Here is a 27,667-nt window from a genome sequence, read left to right on the forward strand (position 1 = left end):
AATGTTAAAGATAAAAACAATAAATCTGTGAATATAGCCTGAAACATTCCAGAAAAGAGTAATGAGAAGCAACCTGCACTTCCATTTGGTATAAGGCGTTTTTACAGTTTAAAAAAGCTGCTATTTAACTGTGACTTACTCAGAAATAAACACATCAGTGGGTCAGAATATAAAGTTGAGAAATTCTTAAAATTTTATATTATTGAAATAGTCATTAAATTAGTGGGGAAGAATGGATTATAGTTTTTTTTAAAAAGCTCCAATCAGAGTAATTTAAAAGAAGCTCTTAAGAAACCCAAGATATTATGTCATGGAAACCAAAGGACTGATATTTTGAAATAGCACGCTCACATGGGTATTTAAGAAAACTGCATGGGTAGGTCACAACAGGCATAAGTGATGTCATAATAGCAGACTAGAAAGAACACAGATTTTACTTGTTCTTAGCATAGTTTCTCTAATCAGGCAGAACAAAAACCTAAAGGAAGAAAACAGAAAATATGATTTAAAATATGAAGCAATGTGACAATGACTAGACACCTGGGCAAATAATCAGGTCAGTGAGCACTCCTATTTCAATGAACTTCTTGCTTTTCCTAGTCCGCACATAAGAAGGGTAAAAACAAGATTATAAACCAGAAGATTCTTACAGGTAGGAAGGTTTGCTTTGACATAAAATATTCACTGTATTACGCAAAAACACTTGCCACTTGATGAATTAAACCAAGAAACTCCCCATACACACAGACAGAAACTGTAGAAGTGCACAAATTTGCCATGTATATCCCTGGAATTCTAGAACATACGAAGTCAGCACTTAAGAAGCACCTGATAAATGAAAGAATAACAAAAAGGCCCAAAGAAACACGAGGAAAATGCGACCTAATGATGGAAAAGCACAGCAATGATCGTCAACATATATTAACAGGTAAGAAAAGTAGGAGTGACAGTCTTAGAAAATACTCAGAAAAATATAAGCAATAACAGAAGAGCTATGTTAGCCTACAGAAAAGTACCATATTTAAAACTGCTATTGTCAGCAAAATGATGAAAATAAAATTAAGACAGACTGCAACTGTACATTCAAAACTTTAATAATTCTTTAAAAAAAATCAAGTAATGGGAAATACCTGTAACTATAGAAAAAGTAACTTAGAACAAATACAGGTACTTTCAAGTATTTCCATTTATTCAGTACTCAACAAGCATCAATTGAGCTATTTCTCTGCGATAGACAGGGGAACATAAAATCAAAAACAATGTGCCCACCCCTTAGTGTCGATTGCTTAGCTTCTGCCAAGAGACTCTGGTTTCTGGAAAAAATTTTTTGCATGTATACTTTTCCTAATAAACAAGAGATCTAGAAGCAAAAGAAAAAAGAGAAGGAAAGAGAGGAGTATATACATGCAGCAAATCCAGAACACAGGAAACTAGACACTGACTTTCAAAATTAACACCACTCCTGTTTCACTTTTTAAAATTGCTGACTTGTAACCTCTGGTTAAGACATTACGTACTTCCATGTTTCTACTATTTCATTGCTTGTGCATTTGGTATAAAAAGCTTAAGAAAACAACTGATCAAAACTAAGCTGAGTATATATGTCACAGCTCACTTTGCCTAAAATGCAGAATTTACACTTAAGAATTTACTTTGCCAAGCACAAGAAGCTGCAAATCATTTTCTCTGAGTGCCACTTCTCCCCTCTGTAGACTCATCACACATTTGGAATTTAGTCACACACAGAAAGACAGACTCAAAGAGCTTTTTTCCCTAATGGGGAAATTGTTACAGAAAACTTAGTAACAAATAATGCATCATTTAGCGAGCTTTAAAGAATCACAAATTAATTTCACATGAGAAAAAGAGTTGAATTTGTAATCATACATCTGGGGAAATAGGAAATAATACAAGATGATATACAGGGTTTCATTCTCAAAAAATTAGTTAACGGAAAATTCAAAAAGACAGAGGCTCCTAATGAACCAATTAATAGCCTAAAATCATTTGCTTATCAGATTATCTGACTCATATGCCTTTCAGGGGAAATATCTAATACGAGGGTAAAAATAAAATTCGTTTTAAAACCCGTCACATAATAATTGAGGAAACTCATCACATGCTTCTGAATATTGTTGATGCCTATCTTTAAAGATTTAGCATATGAGGGACAGATAGAAAATTAGGGACAGATCTCATCATCTCTTCCTCAATTCTTTCCAAACATACTCCTTCTTGCAGTTCACTGTCCATGCTGTCTCTCTGCCTGGAATGTTTTACCTCCCAATATTTGCCTGCTAGTTCTTGCAGATCCATTAGGAGCCTTCCCTGGCCACCATCTCCCATCCAAACCCCACCTAAATCGGTATTTCATAAAACCCAAAACTTCTTTCATAGCACTTATCACAAAATTTAATTTCACATTTGTATGTTGTCTCGTTTACTGTCTCTCTCAGTAGACTGTAAGCTTCATGAGGGCAGGAATCACATGGTTCTTTCTCTCCATTTAACATTCACTGTTCCTATTAGAAAAGAATAACAATAACCCAAAGGAAAAGCCGAAGCAGGATATGAAGCAGATATTTCAGAAACAATTGGCTCCTGAAAATGAAATGTTGGCTCACCCATAAGGAAATTCAAATGAAAACTTCAATGAGATGCCACTTTTACCTATCAAATTGGAAAGATCAAAAAGTTGTATAACATACTGCGATGTCAAGGGTGTATGAAAATAGGTATTGTCACCTATTCCTGGTAATAACTATCCAATTGAAAAATGCCTATATACTTTTATCCATGCTCATTCAAATTAAGTCAGAAAACCTGTCAAAGTATAAAAATAAACAAAAGCATTGTATACGCTAAAGATAGAACATATACCCTATGTATTCGTAAAAGATCAGAAATAAAACTACATGGTCATCAATTGGAAGAAATGGTCCACTCATTAAATAGACTTTTATACAGTCTTTAAAAAGAAAGGGGCTCCTCTTTGCTGAAACGTTCTCCAAGATATATGAAATTTAAAAAGCATGGTACAAGACCCATTAAGAGGGTTAATTATCAAAAAAATAGCAAATAGGTGTTGATGAGGATGTGGAGTAACTGGAAATCTTGTGCTTTGTTGGTGGCGATGTGAAATGGTGCAGCTGCTATGGAGAATATGGGAGTTCTGCAAAAAACTAAACCTAGAATTACTATATGATTCAGCAATTCCACTTCTGGGTATATACGCAAAAGAACTGAAAGCAAGGACTCAAAACGATATGTGTACACCCCTATTCATAGCAGCATTATTCACAATAGCAAAAAGGTAGAAACAATTCAAAGGTCTATTGATGGATGAATGGATAAACAAAACATGGCACATTCACGCAATGGAATATTATTCTGCCTTGAAAAGGAGAACACTGACACATGCTTCAACATGGATGAACTTTGACAACACTATGCTAAGTGAAATAAGCCAGACATGACAAGACAAATATTGTATGATTACATTTATATGAACATTTTTATTAATTAAATTTTTTATGTTCTAGAGTAGTCAAACTTATATAGAGAAACAGTAGAATGATGGTTGCCAGGGGCAGGGGTGAAAGGGAATGGGGAGCTATTGTTTAACAGGTACAGAGTTTCAGTTTTGAAGACGAAAAAGTCTTGGAGATGGATGATGATTATGGTTGCATAACGTGAATGTACTTAATGCCACTGAATGGTACACACAAAATTGTTAAAACAGTAAATTTTATGTTATGAGTATTTTACCACAATAAAAAAACAGACTCACTCAAAAAAAAAATCAGCACAATGTGCATATATATATATTTTCCTGTATATCTATAAAATAAACAAGACTCTGGCCATGGCTGCCTCCTGTGAGAAGAACTAGAAGATAAGGAGACAGGAGTGGTTGTTTAGTACCTTACCTTTCCTTGTGTACTCTTCATATATTTGGGCTGATATTAAAATACAAATTAAATGAAAACTTTTTTCTAAACTATATATTGCATTATATATAAGCATTGAAAACTAATAAAACCATAGCATAAAAGTCAAGAAATTTTACTTAAGAATATTTCTCATATTAGATGGTTCAATTAATAGTTTCTGTTGTTTTATTATAAGCAGAGGATCTATTTTAAATATTTCACTGTATACTAAATAATACCTCATTTTCCCAAAATAAAATTAATAAAATGCTCACTCAAAATAAAGTGGAAAATACATAAGAGGTTAAAGAATAAAATTTAAAAATTTACCCAATATCTTACTATAAATGCATAAGGGGCTATGGTAGGCACAGTTTTTTTTAACCAACTTATTTTACTTAATACTATACCACAAATATCTTTCCATGTTAATAGACATACATCATTATGTCTGTGGTTGTACCGTATTTTTTAAAGCATTTTTAATTGAGATATAACAACATACAATATACATGTGTTCAGTCAGATAAATTTTGACAACTGCTTATATTCTTGTAATAACTACTCAAAACAAGATATAGACTATTTCCATCAACTCAGAGAGTTCCCTCATGCCCCTTTCCAGTCAGTTCCTACCTCATCCCCTCAAAAGAAAGAAAGACAATCTAACTTTATGATTTCTATCGCAATAGATTGGTTTAGCTACTCTTAGACTTTACAAAATGGAATCACACAACATTTACTCTTCAGTGTCAGGCTTCTTTTGCTTAACATGTTTGTTAGATTCATTCCTATTACTGTCCATTTCAGTAACTTATTATTTTTCATTGCTTAGTAGTATTCCATTGTACGAATATGCCACAATTTTTTAATCCATTATCTTGTTGACATTTGAACTGTTTCCCGTTTGAAGTTATGAAAGATTCTGCTATGAAAATGTCTACACAAGTCTTTTTGTGTCTTGGCTAAATTCCTAGGAGGGAGCTCTTGGGTCACATGATGTATGTTTAACCTTGGAAAACTGTCTGGTGGCTTTTCAGAAAGTGGTTGCCCCATTTTACATTCCCACTAGCAATATACGAGAGTTCCAGTTGCTGCACATTCTTGCCAACCCTTGGTGTTGTCAGTCTTCTTTATTTTAGCAATTCTAAAGGGTTTGGAATAGTATCTTGCAGTGGTTTAAATTTGCATCTCCCTGATAACCATCCATTATCCCACCCCTGCATGCACACCCTCCCCCACACCGTTGCAGCCTAATTAAACCTCTTTCAGGTGTTTGAACATGCCATGCTCTTGCTAATCTCTGGCCTATAATCACAATTCTCATCTCATAACCTGGAATTCCTTCCTCACCCTCTGCTACTCCCTTCTTAACTGGCTAGTTCTAAATACCTTTCATGTTTCAGCTTGAACAGTGACTACTTCAGGAAGTCTTCCAAGACCCCCTTCTTGCTTCCACAGAAGGAATGTTTTATTGTGATATTGCGTTTAATTACGTGTCTTCCCTGCTCTAGCCTGAGGGCTGGGGCCAGGTCAGTCTTGCTCACCTCCTGTATCCCTGGAGTCTAGAACAGTAAATACTTGTTGAATGGAAGATGGAATAAATAAGGGAAGGTCTCAGAGATGAGGTAATATTTCAGCTGACCGCTGAAAAATGAGCAGGATTGAAATTACCCAGTGCGCAGACGGAAAAAATATTCTAAGCTCAAAGGCAAATTCTTAAGAAGCAGGAAATAGCATGTGGCTGAGGATACCCATGTGACTCAGCATGGCTCAGAGTAAGGTGTGAGGCAGGGTGGACAAGTAGGGAGGAATCAGAGAGCAAATGCCTGGATGTGCCAGGCAAAGGAGACTGGTCTGTACCTTTTGACACTGAAGTGTCACTGATGCATTTTAAAGCCAAGAAGCAAAGCGGGCAGATTCACCTAACTCTGCTGGGGAAATGGAAGACACCTGGAAGTGGCAGAGCTGGGAACAGGAAGACCAGCTGGAGGTTTACATAGTGCAGGAAACAAGAGTAATGGGGATGGAGCTGGGGGCCAGAGTGCAGAGATACCAAAGAATTAGAACTGACAAGGCTTAGGGACTGACTGGATGTGGCTCAAATGGCAGACGGAAAGGCAGAGCATACAATGGTTAAGGGCACTGGTTCTGGGGCAAAGTCGCCTGGCTCTGGTCCTCACACCACATTTACTAGCTGGGGGACCTTTGGCATGTTCCTTAACACCTCTGCCTCAGTTTCCCCAACAGTAGAATGAGGATAATAAAGGATTTTAATTCATAGGAATGGTATAGAACTGACGGAATAAATACATGTAAGAGCTTAGAACATGCCTAGTACACAGTAAGCACTTAATAAGTGTTAGTTGTTACTATTACCATTAACTAGGGAAGAAGAAAGAACCTGAGGTTGGAGCTTTAGGTCTGGAAGCAGACAAATCTGGTAACTAAAACAACAGTGTGGATGAACAGGCAAAATCAAGAGGAGAACCCAGGGGTGCTCCCTACGCCCTAGGTGAGAACCGGGACATTAGGAAAGAGCAGAAGTGGAAATCAGAGGTGATGAAAAAAAGGAAAGCTCAGCAATGCAGGAACAGAACTAGGAGGGAAAGAGCTCTGGGCACAGAATACAGGAGAGCAAAGAATTTCAAGGAGAATCGAGTGGTCAGCGTCAGTGCTGCAAAGAAATCCTTCCAGAGGACTAAGGAGGTAACCAACGGACAGAGCGGCTGAGAAGTCCCTCGTCGCTTCCACCAGTATCTGTGGCGCAAAGACGAAGGGAGCAGGTGAAGTGAAGGAGAAGTTTGGAAGTAAAGCAAAGCCACCTCATTGGAGACGAACTGGGACCAGAGGGAGTGGGGATGGAATATATGCTAAGATAAATGTACCCCACTGCTTCAACTATTAGAACTGCTGTTATTTTAGACACTGGTGCATTGCTTTGATTCCTTTGATGAAATGCTATGTATCTTTAGGCTTCAAACTCAATCCAAATCTGCAATTTACTCTGAACATCATAAAACACATTGTAACTTCTCATTGCTCTGCAAATTTTACAGCAGCCTTTGGTCAAATAACATAAAATCTGACCTGTATAAAATGTATAATAAATTAACCTATATAAAAACTTTAAAGGTACATTTTCCTAGTGAAACTCAAAATGCACGACAGTAAGTTTGGATCTGTATTATTTAAGAAAGTAATCTCAAACATTCCTCTGATTTCAATAAGCGAACAGAGACGGTTAAGAGGATAGGGTCGGAGGCTCACTGAAATATAAACCTAGGAAAAAAGATGTGAGAGAATGGTAGAAACATGAGATAAAGACTCTGCAGTCTTGGCAAAGTAATAAAACCCAGCAATGTGGTGAAGATACAGTATCTTTACTAAGTGATGGTACCTTTCCTCCCAGCCCACACTTGGAGCCATATTTCATATGAGAAGGTCAACACAGAGAAGCTGGTCAAGACTTTGGCGATCACACAAACTGTTCTAGGTTACAACCACTCAGTGGGCTTCTCCACTGAACCCTGGTCTCCATAGCAGGAGCTGATGCCAATGTAAAAATGGTTCCAATGTCTCAGAGCCCAGAGAGGAAAAATGAATATGCAACATGTTGGGTGCTAGTCAAAGGAAACGCTAAGGCTAACATTTCAGCTGCTTGACTCTGAATAAGGGTTCACATTTTGATGTATTATAAACATCAGGCAGTATTTAACTGCAGTTAGCCAAAAAATATTCAAATATGAAGCCTAAAAAGTAAAAAGAATGTTAATGCACCAGTCATTTTCAAAACAAAACAAGTGTAGACAGAAAATGTGCCGATTTAGCGGAAGGCAGTTTCTTTTAAATCCACTGGATATGTGTTACAAGCAGGTACCATGACTATAATTGATTAAATTACTTTGAATCACAAAAAAATTAAAAAGCTAGATGTTATTTGCATGGATCTCCCTTTACTTAACTAGATTTTCATTTTTAAAAGCTCACAAAGCTGAATACTGCTGCCACGAGGGGCAAGAATCAAACAAGTCACTGATAGAATAGATTATGGCGATCATTTGAGTTATGTTTCTGTTAAGTTACCGCCATCACTTGGTATTCTCCAGGGACAATAAAAGCTTACGTGGAACTCTACTGGAATTAACAGGTTCTGCTCTGCAACAGCTAGCTTGCAAATTTAGATACAGACATTTAATCCATAGACTCATCTTGAAAAAGGGAAAAACAAGCCACTGCATAAGCATTACATTAGCAGTCAAAAAAATTCTATCAGCAATGCCACTTAGTACAAGTTCAGAATTTTAAATAATGTAAGCAAACGTATATATCTATTAAGTTTTTCCCAAAAACATTCATTTAGGCAAGGAACACCAAGAATGTGATGTTTAAGAAGGAAAAAAAAAATGTCATTACCCTAGTTCCATGGATAAATGTAATAAATGAATAAAAGTGAAGGGTTATAGCTAGAAAGGAGAGAACTTTAGCAAAGCTTGAGCAGAAGCAAAACTCATTTGCCCTAATATGGCTATAAAACAATTTTTTCTTCAAGTAAAATGACATTATCAAGGATCAGGCCTATACTCCAAAATATTTCCCATTGCCCAAATAGCAGCTTTCAAAAGGACTTTGAGTAAGACAATGGATCAAATACTAGATTCTAATTTGCCTTCCCACCCCTCAACATCTTACAATTCTCTATCCTTAATATTGGGTTGAATCACACGAAATTGCCACTTTGGGAGATCAAAAGTAATCAAATATCAGCAATTTCACATGGTCCAACCTAAGTAAAATGGCCAACAGAATAGGGGAAAAAAAAGGGAGAGGGAAAAACTTGCATCCAGGTAGAATCAGGAGAAGGAGGCCATCCGCATGCCATAAAATTGTTGGCATTTCTTACAGCTACTGTGCAGGTGAAACTATAAGAATTCAACAAGTACGGAGCTGCAACGGCCTTGTCTGAAAATCAGCAAGGAGTCTCAAGTCGCAAATAGAGAAGATTCTGAGAGACTCTGGCTACAGCCCTCAATTTGGAGGGCCAAGGGCTGAAGCAAAGCTGAGTCTTAGGACAGACACTAATGGCAGTCCCATCCTTCACCCCAAAGGGCACCCATCCTACAGGAGCCTCTGCACTCCCAGACTCCAGCTGCTGCAGAGGGCGGCTCCCTACGCAGCCGCACTGGGAGGGAGCCAAGCACGGCATCGTCACCTTGCCAAAAGCGGCAGGCAGCCAGCCTAGTTTCCTTCTGAGGTGGCTGGGCTCTTTCCTACACTCCGGGAAACAGCACCTTCAGACAGGCCACAGCTCTCACTAGTTTACAGGCCACAAAGGAAAGCTAGATGCAGAAAGCCAGCCCCAGCTGAGCAGCCTCACCCGATAAAGAGCAGACACTCATGGATCTCAACCTTCCCACAGCCCCAGCTCCTCTCTCCCCCTTGGCCAGTCCCATTCATAACCTGAGCATCTTCCCCAGCTCCTGGGTCTCCGGTGCTCATGCAAATTTCAGAATCAGGCTCTCCAACAAAGCATCTGAGAAGAAATATATCAGACAGCTTTCTTGTTTGCAGGTAACACTCTTGACTCTGGAGAGGAAATGTACTGGAAGACTCTCCAAGGCACGCAGAATTGAGGACAGGCTAAAAGTCCGGACTTAATAAGGGCTGTAAGAAAATGAGGACCATGCTATGGGAACCACAGGGACCACGTCACAGGACAGGAAAAGTCTTGTGAATGCACCAGTGCTGTGAGCGATGACCTGCAACCTTCCCTCCACATCTGTTTCCCTTCCTTCCATCTGTCCACCATTGCTTCACTCTAAAGATTCCAAACCCTAGGAAATAATATATTGATTAGCTGAGCTCAGGTCGTAGCTGGCCTGTCTGACCCAGGCCAGGAAGATGGAGGATCTGACTTCTTTGTGTGACACAACATTTCCCACAAAGAAAGCAGGTTGGAATGGATGCTGGCAAGCCAGTATCCCACAGCAGGGAAACAAAGTATTCAGTTAGAAAAGGAATGGATTCGAGGCAAGTTATACTCTCTGTTTTGGGACAAATTCCAGGTGTAGATACATCCGTTATTGCTCAAAGATGAAGAAAAGGGGAACATACTTGGACTTATGGACAACAATATAAAAAACACAAAACTAAAGGGTAATTTAAAAAACACAGTTAAAACCAATCATTGAAAGCCAGAAAAGAACAAGTTCCATACCACAGAGAACTAAGTCTGAGGAGGAAAAAACCCTTGAGAAAAACCTCCCCAAATGCAGTAAATATAACCAAGATGTTAAAATAAAAATGCAGAGGCAAAAGAGAGACTAGAGACTCAATAACTAGATAATTAAATTCTAAAACAAATGAAATAAAGACAGCAATTAATCAGTAAGAGCAGAAAACATAAGCTGAAGAAATGCTTGAATTGATAGATGGAAACTTGTTATACCTAAATATATGGTGAAAATATAGAATTTTATGGATAAAATTTTTTAAAATCCTAAAAACATCTGAGCAGAGGGGGTAAAAGGTTATCTTCACTGAAGCATTATATAAGGAAGCTTTTTTAAGATAGAAAATATAAACTTTATAGTTAAATTCTCCTATTAAAAGATGAAGACTCTACTCTCAGGATGACTTTAGAACTAAAAACTATATTCAGTGTCCAAGAGAAATATTCAAAGTGGCAAATAAAAGTTAAAATAATAAGAGTTGCTAATATTTATTAAGGACTTAAAGTATGCCAGGCATTGTGCTAAGTACGTTATTTGTATTTATCCAATCTGCATAAAAACCAAATAAGGTAGGTTCTGATATTATCCCCACTTGACAAATGAAGCAAATAAAGCACAGAGAGGTTAAGTAACTTGCCCAAAGTCACACAGCAGACAGAGTTGCCAGGATTTCAACCCATGCAGCCTGGATCCAGTGTCCAGCCAGTTGAACTATCACTCTAAATTAACTGTCCTTAAAGTAAAAAAGGCAGCACAGTTAGGCAAATCCAAACAAATGAACAACAACAATAGAGTGTCCGTGATAGTACTTTTAGTCATTAAAAGGAGAAAAGACGGTAATTTCTCAATGATGAAAGATACAATTTATAATCAAGAAAAAGAAATACCCAGCCCAGGGGTACCCAAACTTTGCAGTCCCTCCTCCATAAAAGATGTTCAGGAAGCAGCTGTAGAAGGAATGAATAAATGAATGAATGAGCTAATAAGGAAGTAGACAAAGATCAGGCATGAATCCTTATGTACTGAATTTAAAAAATGATAAAACACCTAAAAATAAAAGGAAGCAGACAGGGGGACAGTAGCAAAAAATAGGTACAATTAGTTCTGCTATAAAGGCTTGTTTCAAAAACAAAAATTTGTCCCAAAGTGACTAATTATATTAGGGAGAAAATTTTGCACTGCTCATGTGAAATTTCGCCCCTGAGAAACAGCAGATGAAGGCAGAAAACTGCACCCAGGTGAACTGAGCCAGTTAGGAACACACAAGACACAGGCACACACCTCGAAGATCTACCAGCTACCTCAGTTCACTGCCTGTGCGCACAGCAGGTCTCGTGAGCCACTCCCATCCACACACGCTGGAAGACTTTTTGTCAGATTTCCAATAACCCCCCTTCCACCATTTTGCAACAACTCGCGATCTGCAGCCTTTCTGACGCCTGCTTCCAAAAGCAAACTTTAGGTCTTTTTCAAGGTAAACTGACATATGTATTGTAGCATTTATGTCTTTATTAACCATTTAACCTGTGTCAAACGGTACTAGGATCTTTACAAGGTTCCCATCTTTTTCACGTGCGTCACTAATGAAGTTATTGAATGCTGTGCCCTAATCTCATTTCTTCCATAAACTTTGTTTTTTATTGAACAATTCTGCATAATACAGTGGTTTTTAGGAAGATGTATGCAGCATTACAGCAGAATTGACTATACACATAGGAAAACAGAAATTGTAAAATACTGAATTAGCAGACACCCATCAAACTCTGTGTGCTACAAATACCTTCTTTTTAAGGACCAGCAGAAGGTTCATTCAGTGATCACATATTAAGTTACAAAGAAAACCTGAAAAAATTCTGAAGAATAAAAATTGCACAGTCCATACTCTCCGACTATAAAACATTAAAACTAGCTTTTCACATCTAAAGTATAACTGGGAAAAAAAAGCACTTGGATACTGAAAATTTTCCTAACATACTCAAGTCAAAGAGTAAAACAATAAGTACATTTACAGAATGTTTAGGAAAAAATCCAATAATGAAAAAATAACATAAAAATGTGAAAGCTAGTTAGAGCAGTGCTAAAAGGCAAATACATCGATGGAGACACGCTCCTTATTAAAATAAATGCACTGGCCCATTTAGCATCACTAAGAGTAAGCAGAAGGAATTAGTCAAGATAAAAGCAGAAAGGTCGAGAGTAAAAACCAGTAAAATATAAACAGTTTTTTGGGGGTGAGAGGGGGTGCAAAAACCAACAAAAATAATAAAAGCTTCAGAAGATCTAATCAAGATGAAGAAAAAAATCAGATTCCCAAAAGGAATAAGAAAGCAAAAAAACCCCACAATTGTGACAAAATCTGAACAATTTAAGTTAAATCTCCATAAAATTATAATTTAAGAAAATGTGGGAGCCGGCCCTGTGGCTGAGTGGTTAAGTTCACACGCTCCGCTTTGGCCACCCACGGTTTCACAGGTTCGGATCCTGGGCGCAGACATGGCACCGCCCATCAGGCCATGTTGAGGTGGCATCCCACATGCCACAACTAGAAGGACCCACAGCTAAAAAAAATACTCAACTATGTACCAGGGGAATTTGGGAAGAAAAAGTAGGAAAAAGAAAAAAAAGATTGGCAACAGTTGTTAGCTCAGGTGCCAATCTTTAAAAAAAGAAAATGCGAAACATTATTTGTACTTAAGGAGTAACGTCAGATCTAGACAGATAAAAAATATTTTTTTAATCTTTAAACTTTGTTAAAAAATTAATATAAGACAAACATCAGTTCCACAGGGTTTTACAGGACAGTTCTTAATTTTTAAAAGGTTGCAAACTAGGAGGCAGCTCAATCTAAACCAAGGATTCTGTTTGGCTCTATGTGTGTGCCAATCTAAATTAGATGCTAACACTTCCATTTAAAAAGTCAAGATATTTTACGTAACATTTTAGAATTCCAGCTTGTCTTGAATAATTGGAGGAATACTCTGACAACTCAGGTTCCTATGGCCACACCTGGCTGGAGTGGAAGGGTGGTACCCCTTTGGGTGTGGCAGTTACTCTTGGTTCATCCCACTACCCCCAGAGCCGGCAGCTATGGCAGGTTCCTGGCCAGTCTTGTAAGCATGCTATCCAGAAGTGTGCTGGCAGGAAAGAAAAAGGTCTGATGGATAATGATGGAAAACCAATTCTGCCCAAATTACCTTTAAATGTTTGTGTCAGTTTCCATCAAAATTCTGTTTTCTTGATAGGATAGGAAGAATTTAACAAAGTAATTCTAAAGCTTTTTGGGAAAATTAAGCGGTCATTCATTAAAAGGATTTTTCGATAAAGGAAGAGAAGGAGAGATTTAAACTGTCAGTTAATGAAGCATATCATTAAGCTGCAACAATTATAGTCAAACAGAAAAGTCCATGAAAAAGGTCAGAAAGCTCAGAAATCAATGCATATTTAAATACAATAAAGATGACACTTCAGATCAGTGGAAAAAGACAGACTACTTTAATCTTAGGGATGCAGCACAGCACAGCGTGTGAGGGAACAGCCTGTGGGGCTGGACAGGCTGTACTGGATGGCTGACCAGCATGGCACATCCCAGCTGGGTGACCCTGGATGACTTAGAGTCCTTATCTGTAAAATGAGGATAGTCACTGTACCTACTTCACAGGATTGTTGCGAGGATTATCAGTTACCACTGTAAAGTGCTTAGAACAGTTAAGTACTGAATATGTGACATTAAATAAATAAAAGAAAGTGATTCATGCTAAGATAATCCCTGAACTTCTGGGAGCAGGGGGGAAGGAGACATGGGGAACAAAATCTCCCACCATGCCACATTAAAAAAATACATTTCAGGATTTAAAAAAGTGAACAGGGGCCGGCCCCATGGCAGAGGGGTTAAAGTTCTGGGCACTCTGCTTTGGAAGCCGGGTTTGCAGGTTCAGATCCTGGGTGCAGACCTACTCCACTCATCAGCCATTCCGTGGAGGCACCAGAAATACAAAGTGGAGGAAGAGTGACACAGATGTTAGCTCAGGGCAAATCTTCCACACCGAAAAAAAAATGAACAATAAAAAATGAAACTAAGGGGGGCCAGCCCCATGACCAAGTGGTTAAGTTTGTGCACTCTGCTTCGGCAGCCCAGGGTTTTGCCAGTTCGGATCCTGGGCACGGACATGGCACTGCTCATCAAGCCCTGCTGAGGAGGCATACCACATGCCACAACTAGAAGGCCCCACAACTAAAAAAATATATACAACTATGTACCGGGGGCCTTTGGGGAGAAAAAAGAAAAATAAAAAAAATGAAATGGGGAAAAAGGACTATTTATCTGATCTCTAGATTAGGGAAAACCTTTTAAAATATGACTGTAAGGTCAATATCAAGAAAACAGATTAATACATTTGACTACATAAAAATGTTAAAAGTCTGGGGGCCAGGCCCATGGCATAGTGGTTAAGTTCAGCATGTTTCACTTCATTGGCTCAGTTCATGGGTTTGGATTTCAGGTGCATGTTAAAAGTCTATATAGCAAGCACCAATAATTAAGCAGAAAATAAAAATTTGAGAAAAATAAGGGTTGATGTGTATAAATCTTCTTACAAATCAGTAAGAAAAAGTACACAGTCAAGCAATTCACAAAAACCTTTGTATACACGAGAAAACATGCAACATTATCACTAATCAAAAATGTAAGTTAAAATATTTTTCAACCATCAAATTGGTCAAAGTTTTAGAAAAAATTATATTGTTGGCCAATAGGCAGAAAAATTGGTACATTTCTACATGGAAGACTGAAGAATACACTGAAATAACCTTTCCAGGGGTCACTTTGACTATATACTTCAAAAAACCTTTAAAATATTAAGCCCTTTTGACTTAGTAATTCCATTTCTAGGACAAAGTTAGAACATAAGAATTTCAATGGGAAAGTTTAAAGTCACTTTTTCAGAGATCAACCACAATCAAGTAAGTAAAAAAGAATGTGAAGAAACATCTTAAGTTTCAAACATAAAGCTAAGAATTTTCACTTTCTAAAAATTCAACATTTCTTTCACTGTGAAATTAATGTTTAATTTTACCAAATTTCAAAAAAATAATTTAAAAACAAACCTTTTAACAGCATCCTTCTTCTGACTATCTATAGTATCCCACCACCTTGAAAAGTAAGAGATCTCGGGCCATATAAATGTCCTCCGTGAGTCTTCACTCAGCTTGACGACCATGTTATTAAGAATAAACCGAGTCTTCTCTCTAAAGTAGTCCTCAAAAGTCTTCAACCAACCTGAATCAAGACACAAGCACACCACAAAGGTCTGATTCATATGTCTGATTTCCACTTAGTCACATTCTATTGTATTACCTTTGGAAACCCTTAGATGTTTCATTCATATAAAGACATATTTAAAAATTTAACAAACGTTTTCAATTAATGAAATTCCATTTGAATGGACAAAAGACTCAAAAATCACTAACACTGAAATGAGAAAAATAAGAAAGATGACCTAAGGTCAAATAGCATTTATTTAATATTTAGCAATGACAGTATCTAATTCAATTATTTATAATTTATCTCTAATTTAAGGAATTTTTTTTCATTTTAAAAATCTGAACATTGTTAACACTTTGGCAGTACTATTCTCACAGTATGAGATCAAATTCTCATCCTCTCATGCCACATCTAAAGGTCCACCCCCTCAGCCATTAAGCAAGTTAAACTAAGAAAAAGAAAACCACAAGTATAAACCATATCTAAAAGCCAGCAGCAGAGCAAGAAGGTAATTACAGCACAATTATGAACATTGAAAAGTAGAATTCCACCAAAAATAGGCATTAGTTTCCAAAGCCCGTTGATTATTCCAGTCTTTGGAAGCACAAATTGACAATAATCAAATAACAAACGTGTCTACACCCATGTAAAGTTTTTTCAAAAGAGAATTGTAGATGCTGACAACTTCGTTCTCTAACTTTTTCTACTACTTCCCAAACATCCTGGAAATTTTATCTAAAGACACTTGTAATTTGGTTATAAGAAACATTTTTAATGAGACTTGTAGGTCCAAACATCACCCCATCTGGCAGAGTACTAAAGCAACATGATGACTGGCTGAGGCAAAAACGTGCACAGCCGCCAGTTCCACCTACTGGTGGGAGGCAAAGTAGACCCTCTGGAGAATAACTTCTCATCTATGCAATCTTACAGGGAAGGGAGTTTGTATACATCCAGGCTGAACTGCTCTATTGTTTCCATATATGAAACATATGAGAGGACTAAAATATAAGAGGTCCAACTGGCTATTTCTTCTGTCCGTCTATGATTAAGTATAATTTAATGTATACTAGATCTGCTGACAAAAATCTGGTAGGGCACAGAAGACAATATAACTACTGTGACAATGCAAATATGAGCTTCTGAAAAGGGAACTGCCATGGTGACTGTATTTCTCCCTTTTGCTTTAACTGAAATCTCTCATTCGTTCTATGCTTATTCACTAAGCACCTACAAGGTGATAGGTATGAATCTATGAACCAGACAGGAATACAGTGTAAAATATTCTTTATGGGACTTTCTTGATCTGGGGCACATTTAAGCTGGTGTGTCACCAAGGAATGCTATCTGGATAAGGCAAGTTTTCCATGTTAAATAAAAAGCCTGCACCTATAGAAAACTCAAAGATATCTCATGAAATAGTGCTTTGCAAAGACTCCCACCTTGCTTTACAAAGGTACAAACCTGGATCCCTGCCTCAGAGCAGAGCCAGGACACACATTTGGATTCCCAGGGACAAGCAAAGAAAATCCAACCTACCCTTTAATGAGGATGCCCTATCTCGCTGCTGACCATGCCAATACCCCTGAGATTAAGAAAGCATCAAGGAGAGTACAGTCACCATCAGGGGGAATGAACTTGCCCAGGACTCTCTCCCCTCCAACATACCATGAAAAGGGGCATCCATACTCCCACAGAGGACATCCTAACACAACATAAAAACATTGAAGACACAGGCAGCCATGAGATGGAGAGCAAAGGGGCTGGAGTCCCCCTCGGAGGAGCTGGAACAGGGTAAGAGATAACTTCGCTCCCTCCCATAAAGACTGTGATCCCAGATGGTGGGAGGCTCCATGAGGGAAGGAACAGGGGAGGGGAAGTTCGTTCATGGGAACATCAAGGACCCCCAAGGGCCAGCAGAGGCTGGAGGGAAGACCTCTACTGGGGTGAGAGCGTTCACGGGGGGTGACCTCATCAAGCCAACACCCCAGGAGACTAGACAGGGAGAGTAGAGCAAGAAAGCCCGGACAGCACACAGGAGAAAGCGTCCCTCCCACAACCCACCTCACACCTGCTCCACTGCCTAGAATCTCGGCTGAAGGCAGGGGGCTCAGAATATGCAGCTCTTGACCCCCACCCAGCGGCGATAGGCAGTAACTGCAACCAAATAACATCAGGATGCATAAGATCCAACCCACCTCCTCTAGCAATATTAAACACTGTATCAAATCTCCAGATCAGAGAGAAAACAACAAGTACCCAGAATTCAGTCCTGAGGACACAGAAATACGTAATCTAAATGACAATGAATTCAAGATAGCTATCACCAAAAAACTGAATGAGGTAAAAGAGAATGTAGAGAAACAATTCAACGAGTTCAGGAGCTACTTCACAAAAGAGATTGAAACTATAAAGAAGAACCAATCAGAAATATTAGAGATGAAAGACACAATGGAAGAGATAAAATAAAATATGGCTTCCCTGAACACTCGAGAGGACATAACAGAGGAGCATATCAACATAATTGAAGATAGACATGTTGAAATGCTCCAGACAGAGGAAAGAGAACTAAGACTAAAAAGAAATGAAGAAAGTCTCCGAGAAATATCCAACTCAATTAGGAAATGCAACATAAGAATTATAGGTATTCAAGAAGGAGAAGAGAAGGAAAATGGAGCAGAAAGTGTGTTCAAAGAAATAACAGCAGAGAACTTCCCAAACCCAGGGAAAGAGAGGGAAATCTGTATGGAAGATGCTTCCAGATCTCCTAGATATGTCAATGTAAAAAGACCTACTGCAAGGTATATAGTAGTAAAACTCGCAAAAATGAATGACAAAGAAAGAATACTAAGGGCAGCAAGGCTTAAGAAAATAACCTACAAAGGAACCTCTATCAGGCTTTCAGTGGATTTCTCTGCAGAAACCTTACAAGCTAGGAGAGAATGTAATGACAAATTCAAATATTTAAAAGACAAAAATTTTCAGCCAAGAATATTCTATCCAGCAAAAATATCCTTCAGATATGAGGGAAAAATAAAAACTTTCCCAGACAAACAAAAGCTAAGGGAGTTTGTAGCCACGAGACACCCCCTACAAGAAATCCTCAAGAAGTCCCTCATATCTGAAAAAAAATAAGAGAGAAAGGGGTCACAAAACACAGAGTAAAGAGATAAACAGGTAGACAGAATCAGAAGAAGAAGCAAATACTGAAGTATAGCATTAAGCTAAAGGGAAGGAAAACACCAAAAACAAAGATAATCCAATTATTTAACCACAAACTCACAACACAAGTTGGAATAAGAGATGGGAAAAACAACTTAGGAGGGGAGGAGGAAAGAGACTGAATCAGTTTAGATTAAGGCAGTAAGAGGCCATCAATAAATGGACTATCTTATACATGAGATTCTGAATACAAACCTCAGGGTAGCCACTAAACAAATAAGCAGAACAGAGACACAAAGAATAAATAAGGAGAAAACAAAGGAACACATCATAAAAAACTACATAATTCAATGGGCAGACTAAAACATACAGGATGAGAAACAAAGGAAATGCAGGAAAATAGGAAAACAAGTGATGAAATGACAGCATTAAGCCCTGATACATCAATAATCACCCTAAACATAAATGGATTGAATTTTCCAATAAAAAGACACAGAGTGGCAAGATGGATTAAAGAACAAGACCCAAAAATATGCTGCCTCCAGGAAACATATCTCAGCTGCAATGACAAACACAGGCTCAGAGTGAAGGGATGGAAGATGATACTCCAAGCTAATGGCAAACAAAAGAAAGCAGGTGTCACACTACTTCTATCAGACAAAGTAGACTTCAAGATAAGACAAAGAGAGACAAAGAGGGGCAGTATATAATGAAAAAGGGACACTCCATCAAGCAGAAATAACACTTATAAATATCTATGCACCCAAAAGAGGAGCACAAAAATTCATAAAGCAACTACTAATAATCCTAAAAGAAGACATTAATAATAACATAATAATAGTAGGGGACCTCAACATTCCACTCACATCAATGGATAGATCATCCAGACAGAAAATCAACAAGGAAACAGTGGAATTAAGTGAAAAGCTAAACCAGCTGGACTTAGTAGACATATACAGAACACTCCATCCAAAAACAGCAGAATACACATTCTTCTCAAGTGCACATGGAACATTCTCAAGGATAGACCATATGTTGGGAAACAAGGCAAGTTTCAATAAATTTAAGAAAATTGAAATAATAACAAGCATCTTTTCTGATCATAATGCTTTAAAGCTAGAAATTAATTACAAGAAAAAAGCTGAGAAAGGAACAAAGATGTGGAGACTAAACAACATGCTACTGAACAAGCAATGGATCATTGCAGAAATTAAAGGAGAAATCCAAAAATATCTGGAGACAAGTGAAAATGGTAACATACCATACCAACTCATATGGGATGCAGCAAAAGCTGTATTAAGAGGGAAATTCATTGCAATACAGGCATATCTTAATGAACAAGAAAAATCCCAAATAAGCAATCTCAAATTACACCTAACTGAATTAGAAAAGGAAGAACAAAGCCCAAAGTCAGCAGAAGGAGAGAAATAATAAAAATCAGAACAGAAATAAAAGCTATCGAAACAAAAAAGGAAGTAGAAAGAATCAATAAAACAAAGAGCTGATTCTTTGAGGAGATCAGTAAAATTGACAAACCCCTAGCCAGACTGACAAAGAAAAAAAGAGAGAAAGCTCAGATAAACAAAATTAGAAATGAAAGAGGAGAAATAACATGAGACACCACAAAAATACAACAGATTATAAGAGAATACTATGAAAAATGAAATGCCAAGAAAAGGGATAATCTACAGGAAATGGATAAATTCTTAGACTCTAACAACTTCCCAGAACTGAATCAAGAAAAAAGAGATAGGGGGCTGGCCCTGTGGTGGAGTAGTTAAGTTCACACGCTCCACTGCAGGCAGCCCAGTGTTTCGTTGGTTCGAATCCTGGGCGCAGACATGGCACTGCTCATCAAACCACGCTGAGGCAGCGTCCCATATGCCACAACTAGAAGGACCCACAACAAAGAATATACAACTATGTACCCGGGGGGCTTTGGGGAGAAAAAGGAAAAAATAAAAAATCTTTAAAAAAAAAAATTTAAAAAAAAGAAAAAACAGATAATCTGAATAGACCAATCACAAGGAAAGATATTGAAACTAATCAAAAGTATCCCAAAGAATAAAACCCCAGGACCAGATGGCTTCCCTGGGGAATTCTACTAAACTTTTAGAGAGAATTTAGTATCTATCCTTCTCAAGCTATTCCAAAAACTAGGGAAGATGGAACACTTCCTAAGACATTCTACAAGGTCAACGTCACTCTGATACCAAAGCCTGACAGGGACAACACAAAAAAGGAAAACTACAGGCCAACACTGCTGATGAACATAGATGCAAAGATCCTCAACAAAATTTTGGCAATCCAAATTCAGCAATTCATCAAAAGGATCATACATCACGATCAAGTAGGATTTATACCAGGGACTCAGGGATGGTTCAACATCTGCAAATCAATCAACATGATCCACCGCATCAACAAATTGAGAAATAAACACCACATGATCATCTCAATAGATGCAGAGAAAGCATCTGACAAGATCCAACAGCCATTTATAATAAAAACTCTTAACAAAATGGGGATAGAAGGAAATTACCTCAACATAATAAAGGCCATATATGACAAACCCACAGCCAACATCATACTCAATGGGCAAAAACTGAAAGCCATCCCCCTGAGAACAGGAATAAGACAAAGATGCCACTATCACCACTCTTATTCAACATAGTACTGGAGGTTTTCGCCAGAGCAATTAGGCAAGAAAAAGGAATAAAAAGAATCCAACCAGGGAGTGAAAAGTGAAACTCTCATTCTTTGCAGACAACACGATCTTATTTAAAGAAAACCCCAAAGAATCCATCAGAAAAATAACAAATAATTAACAACTACAGTAAAGTTGCAGGGTACAAAATCAACTTTCAAAAATCAGTTGCTTTTCTATACTCCAATAACGAACTTACAGAAAGAGAACTCAAGAATACAATTCCATTTACAATTGCAACTAAAAGAATAAGGTAGCTAAGAATAAATTTAACCAAGGAGGTGAAGGACTTATACAATGAAAACTATAAGACATTACTGTAAGAAACTGATAATGACATAAAGTGACGGAAAGAGATTCCATGCACATGGATTGGAAGAATAAACATAGTTAAAATGTCCATACGTACGCAATCTACAGATTCAATGCAATCCCAATGAGATTCTTCATGGAAATAGAACAAAGAATCCTAAAACTCACATGGGGCAAGCAAAGACCCCAAACTGCTAAGGCAATCCTAAGGAAAAAGAACAAAGCTGGAGGCATCAGAATCCCTGACTTCAAAATGTACTACAAAGCCATAGTGATCAAATTGGCATGGTACTGGTACAAAAACAGACACACAGATCAACGGAACAGAACTGAACGCCCAGAAATAAAACCGCACATCTATGGACAGCTAATCTTCGACAAAGGTGCCGAGAACATACAATGGAGAAAAGATACTCTCTTCAATAAATGGTGTTGGAAGAACTAGACAGCCACATGCCAAAGAATGAACGTAGACCATTATCTCAGGCCATACACAAAAAAAACTCAAAATGGATCAAAGACTTGAAAATAAATCCTGAAATCATAAAACTCCTGGGAGATAATATAGGTAGTACAATCTTTGATATGGAACTAAAAAGGATCCTTTCGGATACGATGTCTTCTCAGACAAGGGAAACAAAAGAAAAAATAAGCAAGTGGGAGTTCATCAGACTAAACAGCTTCTGCAAGGCAAAAGAAACTAGAATCAATACAAAGAGACAACCCACCGAATTGGGAAAAATATTTGCAACTCACATATCTGACAAGGGGTTAATCTCCACATAATATATAAGGAACTCACAAAACTGAACAATAAAAAACAAACAACCTGATCAAAAAATGGGCAGAGGGGGCTGGCCCCGTGACCGAGTGGTTAAGTTCGCGTGCTCCGCTGCAGGCGGCCCAGTGTTTCGTTAGTTTGAATCCTGGGCGCGGACATGGCACTGCTCATCTAAGCCACACTGAGGCAGCATCCCACATGCCACAACTAGAAGGACCCACAACGAAGAATATACAACTATGTACCGGGGGGCTTTGGGGAAAAAAGGAAAAAAATAAAATCTTTAAAAAAAAAAAATGGGCAGAGGATATGAACAGACTTTTTCCAAAGAAGATATACAGATGGCCAATAAACACAGGAAAAGATGTTCAACATCACTAATCATCAGAGAAATGCAAATCAAAACTACAGTAAGATACTACCTTATGCCTGTTAAAATGGCTATAATCACTAACACTAAAAATAACAAATTTTAGAGAGGATATGGAGAGAAGGGAACCCTCATACACTGCTGGTGGGAATGCAAACTGGTGCAGCCACTATAGAAAATAGTATGGAGATTCCTCAAAAAACTAAAAATAGAACTACCACATGACCCAGCTATCCCACGATTGGGTATCTACCCAAACAACTTGAAATCAACAATCCAAAGTAACATATGCACCCCTATGTACATTGCAGCACTATTCACAACAGCCAAGACATGGAAACAATCCAAGAGCCCACTGACTGATGATTGGATAAAGAAGATGTGGTATATATATACAATGGAACACTACTCAGCCATAAAAAAAGGCAAATTCATCACATTTGCAACAGCATGGAAGGACCTGGAGGGAATTATGCTAAATGAAATAAGCCAGACTGAGAAAGACAAACACCACGTGATTTCACAAATATGTGGAATATGAACAAACACATGGACAACGAAAACAGTTCAGCGGTTACCAGGGGAAGGGGGTTGGGGGGCGGGCACAGGGGGTGAAGGGAAGCACTTGTGTGGTGACAGTCAAGAAATAATGTACAAGGGCTGGCCCTGTGGCCGAGTGGTTAAGTTCGTGTGCTCCGCTGTAGGCGGCCCAGTGTTTCGTTGGTTCGAATCCTGGGCGCAGACATGGCACTGCTCATCAAACCATGCTAAGGCAGCATCCCACATGCCACAACTAGAAGGACCCACAAGGAAGAATATACAACTATGTACCCGGGGGGCTTTGGGGAGAAAAAGGAAAAAAATAAAATCCTTAAAAAAAAAAAAACAAGAAATAATGTACAACTGAAATCTTCCATTGATGTAAACTATTATGAACTCAATAAAATAATTAAAAAACAAACAAACAAAAAAAACATCAAGCGCTCCGACCAGAGCCCAGGATTTAACATAGCAGTTGACAAGTATTAGCTGCTATTATCAACATCATCATCATATTCAGTCTTTATTTGCCCCGTCCTCATCTCTACAATCAAACCAGATAAAAGGGGAAATAAAAGATATTTCTAACATCTGATTTTGAAGAGTATACAATTTATTTAAAATATTTAAATAAACTGATCCACATCTTAAACATATTGGTTACCCAAAATTTCAGTTTGCATTGAATTCATTCTATGTCCCAGTTATGGGCTGAATTCTGTCCTCTCAAAATTCATATGTTGAAGTCCTAACTCCCAGTACCTCAGAATGTGACTGTATTGGAGACAGGGCCTTCCAAGAGGTAACTACCAATAAAATGAGGTCATGAGGGTGGGCTCTAATCCAATGTGTGTCCTTATAAGAAGAGGCAATTAGGGCACAGGCACACACAGAGGGAAGACCACATGAAGACACTCGGAGAAGATGGCCATCAACAAGCCAAGAGGCCTTCAGAGGAAACCAACCGTGCTGACATCTTCTTTTTTTAAAGATTGGTACCTGAGCTAATAACTGCTGCCCATCTTTTTTTTTTTTCCTTTTCTGCATTTTCTCCCCAAATCCCCCTAGTACACAGTCGTATATTTTTGTTATAGCATGTGGGACACGGCCTCAGCGTGGTCTGATGAGTGGTGCCATGTCCGCGCCCAGGATCCAAACCAGCGAAACCCTGGGCCGCCGAAGTAGAGCGCGTGAACTTAACCACTCGGCCACAGGGCTGGCCCCGCTGCTGACATCTTGATTTCAGATTACTAGCCTCCAGAATTGGGAGGAAATAAATTTTTGTTGTTTAAGCTATCTAGTCTGTGGTACTTTGTTATGGCAGCCCTAGCAAAAGTTAGTCTTATTACCATTCAAAAAGTAAAGATTGTACTATGGGGAGAATTTATTTTACCAAGTAGCATCATAATATTTAATTTAATATACATCTACCTCCATATTGCAAGATTGAGCTGAAATCAAATATGTAAGTAACATTTATTTCTGTACCATGCTATTATTACATATGTGCCATAAGGATAATGTAAATTATTTAAACGGCTCCGTCAGAATTATTGTCTTTAAGACATCACATATACCTTTTACCTAAATTTTAACAAAGGTCAAAATGAATCTAATTATTTGGCTATTAACTCAATTAAAGAAAAGAACTATGATCAGTGGAATGTCTCCAAAATTAATTTATTATTAAAACTCTAGTAATCTAGCATAAAAAGCAAATTTAGAAGAAACAGTCTTTATGAAGATTAATTAGTAAAAGGTTTTCTTCAAGTACAATTGCTTTTTTCATCAATTATACTTTGTTATGAACTAAGACCACTTCAAAGAATAGTTTATCACAGGAGTTTTCATAGAGGAATCACAGTGATGGATTAATCCACTTTGCCTTCAACACTACATTCGCCCTTCAACAATCATGCAGAAAATATGTCAAAGATATTTACATGAGCCAAAATACAAGCTCAGAGATGTCAACTTAAAAGCCTTCCATAAAACTCATCTATAATAGGTACTCATATCACCGCAATATAGCACAATTAATGAAGAATGAACTGAAAGATAGCCTCTTTCAGCTTTCAACATTGAGTAATATAACAGCAAATTAGCTTTTATTGCTCTTATACAATAGAGTAATCAAGTATTCCCTTTACAATGAATGGGCTTTTTCTTTCTCTAAATTACTGTAAAACTACAACTGTATATTAACATGAGACCAATCGGAAAGATAGTATTTTACAAAAAGTTGTATGAGATGAATTTTTGTGACATAAAATTATATTCCTACTTCTAGATTTAATAATCTTAGGACACTGAGTTGCAAACTGATTTACTTAAGTGGTCAATTCCCAGCCTTTTTCTTTCCTTTGAATACACTTGGAAATTAACCAGGACTAGATTAGCATTAAGAATACCTTTCAATTTATTCTTTCTCTCTCTAACTCTCACCCATAAAACAGCTAACTGCTATTTTAAATAAGTGGGGAAATATTTAAAACAAAGAGTACATAAGTAGAAGTCCTATAAAGCAGGCATTATTCCAAATTTGATATCACTATTTTATCACAGAAAAAATTTTAAGTCCTAAAATATAAAACTAATAAAGTTGAAAACTCTACTGCTTATTTTTAACATGCATGAACAATTAAGCACCTAGTAACTGTTCACTGACGAAATAATTTATTTTTTTAAATTTGGACTCAATCTAGCTTTGAAGTCTAAAGACTTTGTGGAGAGCTCATCTTCCTAAGGAACACTTAGTTTTATTTGATTCAGGGGCATACACAGCACCAACTTAGACCTGGGCAATCGTCACCTACCCTGAGCTCTGGACTCTCAAGGGATCTCCCTATTCTTCCTCTGACCACATCCCTTCCACACGATAAATCCACAGGGCAAAGAACTTGCCCCCCCAGAGCCTGTCCTGCCCTGCCCTTCTGAGTTCCAGGGCCCAGAAATCTGTGTCCAAACAGCCTAGAGCCGGCTTCCAGAGCCTACCGTGCCTTCTCCAGGTCCTTCCCTGTCAGGGCAGTTGCCCTTGCAGCCCTAGCCTGAGCAGTGGCCAGGGAGCTGCAGTTTGTAGGCGTGTGGGCAGAGTGCGAAGGTGTCTGCAAGCAAGGCCCCTCCTGGTTTAGGACAGGGCCAGGTCTGGGAGAAGAGGGGACTGCACTGCCCCATAGCCTGGCTCTCCCCACATACATCACCACACTCCAGTGGGGCAATGGAGCTGGGGCAATCTAAACCCACACTTGGCCTTCCAGATCACTAAGCTATTTCTCAAGGCAGGAGGAAACGTATTACTTTGATTTGTAACTTTTAAATGTTTAGAAATAGGCTCTGAGAGCCTCCGTGTACTTTTGCCCCAGGTCCTGCAAATTTTAGAAGCCAGCCTGGATACCTACAACCGAACTTCAAATCAGTCAATTCTCATGAACCAACTCAGTATGAAACCTACAACAGCACGAGTTCACTAAGTACTCAACAGATGAATGAAACGTATGGCCAAAAGGACTGAAAAAAAGGTATGTGGAGTATAAAGGCAAATTTATTACTTCAACTAGAAATGAAACCAAACGTGAAAGTTACCACACACTATTAGCTCTAATATGTTCACTGTCTGTTCTGATGCTAATCTAATAAGTTTTGACCAATATCTTTAAGTCTCTGTTTTATATTTTAAAAGGTTTTGCAAGTCCTAAGATGATTTAAAACACATCCCGAAGAAGGCATGCCCCTCAAATCATTGTTACACCATTATGGTTTAACTGGTATAATAATGATTTTTTAATGAGTACATTAATTCTACTCAAAAGTTAAATAGGTACCAACTGTTAAGAAAACATAAAAAGATTGAGTCAAAAATAATTATATCCAGATAATAAACATTTAAAAAACGCAAGCTAAGCTTCAAGTTATTTCCATGTTAACATAATATTCTCAAATTTAAAATACAAATAGGGCTCATAAAAAAAGAAAGCTTTACTTTAATAATTAAGTTGTTCTCTACCAACAAATGATCAACAGGTTTCCTCCATCACTTATCAAATCCTTCAATACCCAACAGCAACATCCAGTCTCACACTTAAGGGGTCACACACAATCTTAACTGGTATTGTCACAGCTCAAATATCCTGCTGATTAATTTTAATTCCAACATTTCCATTATAAATTAAGCTTGTTTTTCCTTCCTGATAAACTGTTAAAGAGTTTTAATTAACGTTCTGTTCTGGTTTATCCATTTAAACACAAACCAAGCATCTAATGAAAGTAAAGCAATAAAGCTAAGCTAAATGAAAATAGATTCTACAGTGAAAATATAAACAAAATGCTGTGAGAATAAAGAAAGGGTAAATTCCTACCAGAAGGACAGAAGAGAG

The 27,667-nt window shown here is 37.9% G+C and overlaps 1 protein-coding gene across 2 annotated transcripts in view; it reads right to left on the minus strand.

Moving 5' to 3' along the window:
• MAN2A1 (mannosidase alpha class 2A member 1) overlaps positions 1 to 27,667 on the minus strand; it is a 170,313-nt gene that overhangs the window by 104,920 nt on the left and 37,726 nt on the right. For both annotated transcript variants that reach the window (XR_011525210.1, XM_008521233.2), the window contains exon 4: positions 15,269 to 15,440. Coding sequence is in view for 1 of the 2 variants with exons in the window: in XM_008521233.2 (XP_008519455.2) it covers positions 15,269 to 15,440 (172 nt within the window). In the remaining variant the exon portion in view is untranslated. The remainder of the gene's footprint in view (positions 1 to 15,268; positions 15,441 to 27,667) is intronic.

This window comes from Equus przewalskii, chromosome 13, assembly GCF_037783145.1.
Source record: "Equus przewalskii isolate Varuska chromosome 13, EquPr2, whole genome shotgun sequence".
Taxonomy (NCBI): Eukaryota; Metazoa; Chordata; class Mammalia; order Perissodactyla; family Equidae; genus Equus; species Equus przewalskii.